Source organism: Nylanderia fulva, unplaced genomic scaffold (genome assembly GCF_048542155.1).
Source record: "Nylanderia fulva isolate GAGA-0341 unplaced genomic scaffold, ASM4854215v1 Scaffold16, whole genome shotgun sequence".
NCBI classification, from domain to species: Eukaryota; Metazoa; Arthropoda; class Insecta; order Hymenoptera; family Formicidae; genus Nylanderia; species Nylanderia fulva.
Window position 1 is genome coordinate 1,694,008 of NW_028189835.1, and position 6,706 is coordinate 1,700,713.

At 31.4% G+C, this 6,706-nt stretch overlaps 1 protein-coding gene across 1 annotated transcript; it reads left to right on the forward strand.

Annotated features, from left to right (window-relative positions):
• Nucleotides 1-1,617: 1,617 nt before the first annotated feature.
• On the forward strand, nucleotides 1,618-5,869 carry LOC114940404 (uncharacterized). The gene is made up of 2 exons (XM_029315077.2): nucleotides 1,618-2,204; nucleotides 4,360-5,869. Exons 1-2 carry the CDS (start codon nucleotides 1,811-1,813, stop codon nucleotides 5,124-5,126), a joined length of 1,161 nt encoding a protein of 386 aa, XP_029170910.2. The 5' UTR covers nucleotides 1,618-1,810; the 3' UTR covers nucleotides 5,127-5,869.
• The last annotated feature ends 837 nt before the right edge of the window (nucleotides 5,870-6,706 follow it).

Consider the following 6,706-nt stretch of genomic DNA (forward strand, 5'->3'; position numbering starts at 1 on the left):
TCGCCGAGGGGTGGATGTGGCCGAGAGTCGGAGGATGTTCGTCCTTGGGGTGGGCGAGGAAGGTTGGAAAACCGGTGGCGCGGATCTGCAGACAGCTCTCCGGCGCGGATGGAGAATGGCTGATTCCGAGAGGAGAGGAAAGACGTCGAGAAGGATGGGAAAGAGTAAGAAGGAGAGTGGAAAAGAGAGCGAGCGCGCGGAAAAGAGACGCGAAGCGGACAAAAAGACAATATAGAATCTCTCGCGGTAGTGAAAGGGGAGGAGAAATACCGGAGAGAGAGAGAGAGAGAGAGTCCAGGGATAGACGGACAGGATGACGCTGATCAATCTCCCGGTTTCGTATCTCGAAGTCCCGATCTCCGCGTTTTTCCCTTCTCACCTATCCCCATCGCTGTTTCATAACATAAGTTCGCGGGAAAAGTCTGTCTATGAAGGCGAAAATTTATCGCGTATATGGCGATGTGTGTGTATCGATATGTATACGAATTATTATTAAAAAGTCTTAATATAAAATACGCACTGCTTCAGAATAGAAATCTATAAATCAAGAAGAATTGTCAATTACGATCCTTTCGATCCGTTCGACAATCGAAAAATGCGATGTAGATTTTATAGCAAGATTTTTCAATTATATTAGTATTAATATTCATTGCGTGGAAAAACTTTGGAAATAAAAATCTATATATATAACAATTTTCGCTCATATTTCTTTCACATATTATTAAGACAATCTGAAAAATGAGATAAACGAAATCAATATCTAAAGACCTATCGCACGTGAAAACTATAATTTTAAGCAAAAGAATCATCTGTTTTGATAATAATTTAAAGAGTCAGACATTTTTCTTAATGTCCATGTTTTTGCTTATTTCATTATTATTTTTTTTTACATGCGCACTTTGCATTTTAGTACATTATATGTATTAGACATAATTTCTAATTATACATATAGTATAATATCTTTCATTAAGTATTCTTATATAAACAAAGTTATAAAAGTAACTTAATAGGCCAACAATCGAGCAAAAATTAGATAAAGTAAATAAAAACTTTTTCTTTATTATTAATATTCTTCACATGTAAACGTTTCGACCTCACTAAGGTCTTTTTCAATACAAAATTTAAAAATTAATAAAACATTAAAACATGATATGAAAACAAAGTTATATATTGGAATATATTTGACGCCCATAAACATCGCCTCTCTAGAGATTCGTAAAGCAAACTTAAAATTATGTTTGATTTTATGGTGCATTATACGACTATGCAAATTTGTCTGAAGAAATCCAAATTGGACAAAAAAATTTAAAAAATGCAAAAATTGTGAAAATATAAAAAATTCGGTATATGTATTTTTAAAATAAATAATAGATTTTAAAAATAAATAATAGATTTTATATGTAAGATAAATCGCCAGAAAAAACACATGATTCGACAATTTCTAAATAGTCATAATAACGCGTGATGTAGATAAAATTTTATCGCAAATTAGAAAGTTTTGGATGACGTCATTGTCACTTAGCTGCTATCAGTAAACTCCTTTTCACCGTTCTCCCTTCTCAGGTATGTAGAACCAATTTAAATAGGATAGGCTTCAGTCTATCGCTGACCGTCGAAGCATCGATATGTAAAATATCAGTTTAATTTTTAAGTATTCAAAGAGTGAAAGACATCGAGTCACAGTTCGAATCTTCGATAAGTGAATATAACGTACGTGATATGCAGACTGTCAAATAGAATTTCGTATGAAGATTACGTCTCAGTCGCATAATAAATTTGTTACTGTCGTTAAATGATAAAATATTGAGAAATGTTGCTTCGGGATTTTGAGTGCAATCAACTACAAAACAATTTTGAAATAGATAAATACTATAAGTGTTCTGGAAACTTTGACGCCATAAATTCAATGGCAAACAATTATAATAGTGATATTAACAATCTAGATCGTGAACATTATAATAAATCATTTTACGACGACAAGAACACTTTAGGCTCGAGAAAAATGAAACGAATCGAGCTGGAGCAGCTGGTACTTCAATCAATTTCACCAGAATTAGTGATACAAGAACAGCAACAACAGCAACAGCAACTGCAGCTACAACAGCAGCAACAACAACAACAAGTACTACAGAATGAGCAGAGAGAGGAATTTGAGCAGCCATATTTCAATTTTGCGACAACGATGAATTACAATATGTGTAAAGGTGTGCATAAAGTTGCATGTAACGTCACGTCAACGTAATATCAAATATACTGTGCATCCAGTTTAATAATGCGATAATTAGCGTAAATTTTCATATGTAGAGCGGTTAATTGCATTAACGTTAATGATGTGTTACTTCTTATCAATGTACCAGTTTAAATCAGACTAGATTTAAATTTATCTTAATTAATTAATTAATTATTAATAGTATATTACTATATATCAATTGCATCAATAAAAAATTGTTTATAACGTATATTGGAAAATATGAAGAAAGTTCAAGATCAAACTGTATGTGTAAAAAGCATTTCGTTGAAAAAAATAGTTTTGTAATTGTATATTAATTTAGACATAATTTACTTTATTTTTTTCGGCAAAAGAAACTGTTGTACAAATTAATCTTTTAACAGATTTTCTTATTCAGTTATTTTTCATTTTTGATACTTTATTGATATTATATTTTTCGCAAAACTGCTAATTTTCTTAGATTATACGTATATTATTTATATTTTGTCTATAATACAGACAGAGAATAAAAAAACATCTGCGCGCATGTGATTCATTATGTTTCAAAAATTCAAAGATTATGAAAAGCATTCAAGAGATTATGCATTGGTATAGAATTATTTTTACACAAAGACGTTTATGACAAAATTTATAACAATGTCTAATGAACTATTGTATGACGGTCACATGAATTCTTTAACTTTAACTCTAGATTACGATTCTAAATTTTTTCTTACAATGATATCAACTTTCTTTGGAAGATATTTACAACCAATTTTCGCCGATGATTAATATTCGGTCATTAATCCCGATGGTCATCGTATTATCGAAATAAGCCACCTTTACTGTCGGGCTTTTGAGACGCACAGCAGGTATAATGACTCGTTTACGGATCATCCGCTGTGCGATCTTTGTGTGACAATATGTCCCGTGTTATCGGCGTTGACAGTTCTCTTTGATGCATTCCAAACTTTCTAATCATTCTCGCAATTAGTGAAATTCTTCAGAATTTTCTTTCAATATGTTTAGCATGATGCATTCCATGCACAGTAAAAAAATTTGTGTTATCTTATTAAAAACGAAACCCCGTTAAAATTTTTGTGTTAAATATTTAACACATTTATGTGTTAATTTAAGATATTACTATTCTGTTAATTGAACTTAAATGTTAAATTATTAAAACAACTGAAAAAAATGTAACAATAACACAATGTGCATCTATTTTCAATTTTACACAATTAATATGTTCTGCTTTATTAGTGACAAGATTTTTCTGTTAAGGCTTACAGAAAAAATGTTGATTTTCTATTTTATAATGTAAGTGGGGATAATGAAATCTAAAATTAACATATTTCTTGTTAATTTTTACATTAAAATTATGTTAATTTTACACAAAATTTATTTTAAATTATTTGAAGTTTTGCATCTATTTTGTGTTAAAATATTAACACAATATTTGTGTCTCCATTTAACATATCCATATTATGTTAAATTAACACAAAAAATTTCTGTGAACCGTTTGAGACATCTGTTGAATTGACTGATATCTGTGATACCTGTCAAATTTATCACAAATATTTCAACTGTGTACATAAATGAAGTGTCATCTGTGTGTGATAAGAATCGAGGTTTTCAATTTTTAGAGCTAAAATGAATAATATAAAAGGATACACGCAATCGTTTAGGAATTTTAAAATTTGCTGCAGAACTCATTCCCCTTATTGTTGACATATCTAAATTTCTCCCTACATCTCTGCGTTAGTCATCAATATTTTCTATCTTATATATACATCTAATTTTTTGTTTCAATAACTTTTATTTTAAACAAAATGTATCTTTAATGACAGAAATGCGTAAATAATATAATATCTTATTTAGGGATTATAAAAGACTCAAGAGATAGTGATTCAGAGAAATATAAAATATATTAATGCACAATTATTTCTTGAATTATTTTCTCGCCATTTCTCTCTGTACAGTTTCAAATATAATTTTTTCGCGTTTTCTTAATTGTACTACGTAAATCGATTTTTCATCGTTGTTCATTTTTCATCTTATTCTCTCATTGCGGGAAAAAAACACTAAAAATATATTTTCCATAAATACACACATATATATATTTTTTAACAATTATCAACTTTGAATTCCAGCAACCGAGAAGAAACAGATAAAGGCGAAACGTACCAGAACGGCGTACACTAGTTCACAATTGCTCGAGTTGGAAAAGGAATTCACCACCGGGCAGTATCTTTGCAGATCGCGACGCATTAAAATATCGCAGAATCTCAAGTTGACCGAAAAACAGATTAAAGTATGGTTTCAAAATCGGAGGATGAAAAATAAAAAGGAAGAGAATGCCAAGTCTAAGAAATCCCCGCCTAAATTGATCGACGCTTCCAACCACGATCAGAAAACTAGCGGGCAGACAACATCCTCTTTGGAGACCTCCTTCGAGTCTTCGAGTACCGACAGTTCGACGTTAGGTGCCTCCTATGTATATCCGAGCGAGGTATCATCGAACAACGATCAGACGATAGGAAATTATGGGATTTTCACGCAAAATTATCCTACGTCAATCAACGAATCAATGCAGCAGCCGCAAGTGCAATCCTACAATGTGTTGCATAACAATAATATACTTTATTCCTCCCAAACGAGTGCGTATGAACAGCTGACCGTCAACACCGGCCATTCAATCGCCGCTCAATTGCAGTCGAGCAACAATTACCTTCAATGGAATCCGCTACACGTGCAGAACGGTATCGACTTGCAAGACGCGAATTCTTATGCGCAGAAGCTGAACGGCTATGCAAGCAACGACAACGTCAATTGTCCGTCGAATCAGAACGCATCACTCCTTCAAGAGAATAATGTCTTCAATGATCTTTACAGTTTTGGAAATTACATGCAGTTATAGGTATGCAATATATGCATGGAGAACGGAGTGCATATGTATGTATATATATATATATATATATATATATATTGTATGATTGTATATGTCTGCAAAGAATGTAGAATTGTCTGATTGATTTATCTGGAGCTTAGAATGATTTGACGAATAATTTTGTTTAATAAATGTATTCCATATTGCGAAAAAAAGTTGATAATACTCTATAATTATTTATTAAATCCAAAGCTTTTATACCAGTGATATTTTATATTAGTATAAATTGTAGAAAATAACGAGCAAATAATGTGCAAATAACGTACAAAATAACGCGCGTATAAATTTTGGATATAGATATAACTAACTGTAGTTGATTCAAGAGACAATTCATAATTATAATGCTATTGCATTAAGTAGCAATGTTTATACCATAATTTGCATTATGATGTTCAATACTGTTATATACTATTATATAAAACATATAATAAGAACCGTCCAAAAATATTTTATATTGCTCTCTTTTTATATTCTTACAAATATCAATCAGAGATTGAAATTAAAATATTTTTAGTAATTAAGCGACTTATCGGGAACTAGTCTTAACTACTATGAACAATCATATTCAATATGGCTTTGTAATTTTGATTGTACTTGACCTTTAAAAAAATGTGCTTATCGTAGAAGAAATAAACTAGAAATATATAGATAAAGATAAAACTAAAATTTAAATTTATTGATAATAATAATAATAGATAAATGTTAATTATTATCTAAATGGCATTTATATGGAAAATATTCTTTAAAAAATAATCAATATACTTATATGCCACAAATAAATGACAATAAACAATTATGAGATATTAGTTAAAATAAGACGTATGTGCATATATATCCAATATCTTTTTCCTTGTCTTATTCTGCGTATTTAAATTACATTGACTGAAATCATTCTCTGATTTTAATTTGAACAAGTTCTGCTTTTTTCTTTTCCTTTTACTTATCTTGTATTCAAAATGATTTCCCCAATAAATCATTAAGACTCTTTAATGCCTGTTAAGAAATATATTTCAAACATATAATCGGAAATTATTACAATACATATGCAATTATAATTATATAAAATAAATATATTAGAAACGAGATAATTATAAACAGCTGAAAATATATCGTAAATATAATATATATATATATATATATATATATATATATAGCAAATAGATCTTTCAAATATATATTTGTATTTCGGGAAGGGTGAATACGCGTAGGAGGATGATACGGGAGAACGAAGTGTGGAATAACGCGGGGGAGGTGGCCCTCTCGGCATAAGGGTGGTCGCAGAATGGAGGGGCGCTCTCTCACAGTGGAAGGAAGCAAGGGTATGGGGTTGGGTTTCAACCATGATTTCCATTCGCCAGCCATCCATCTTGTTTGAGACTGGAAACTGACAGATAGACGCGGATCCGAGTGCTGGTGACGTGGCAAGTCTTGCATGCTTGTGTGTGTGTATGTGTCTGCGTGTGTCTACGTGTATTCGTGCTACGTGCAGCTTTGCGTGCCTTTAAACTTCGCGTCCGTGTGAAAAATTCGTTTTCAGCGACACTCGCGTA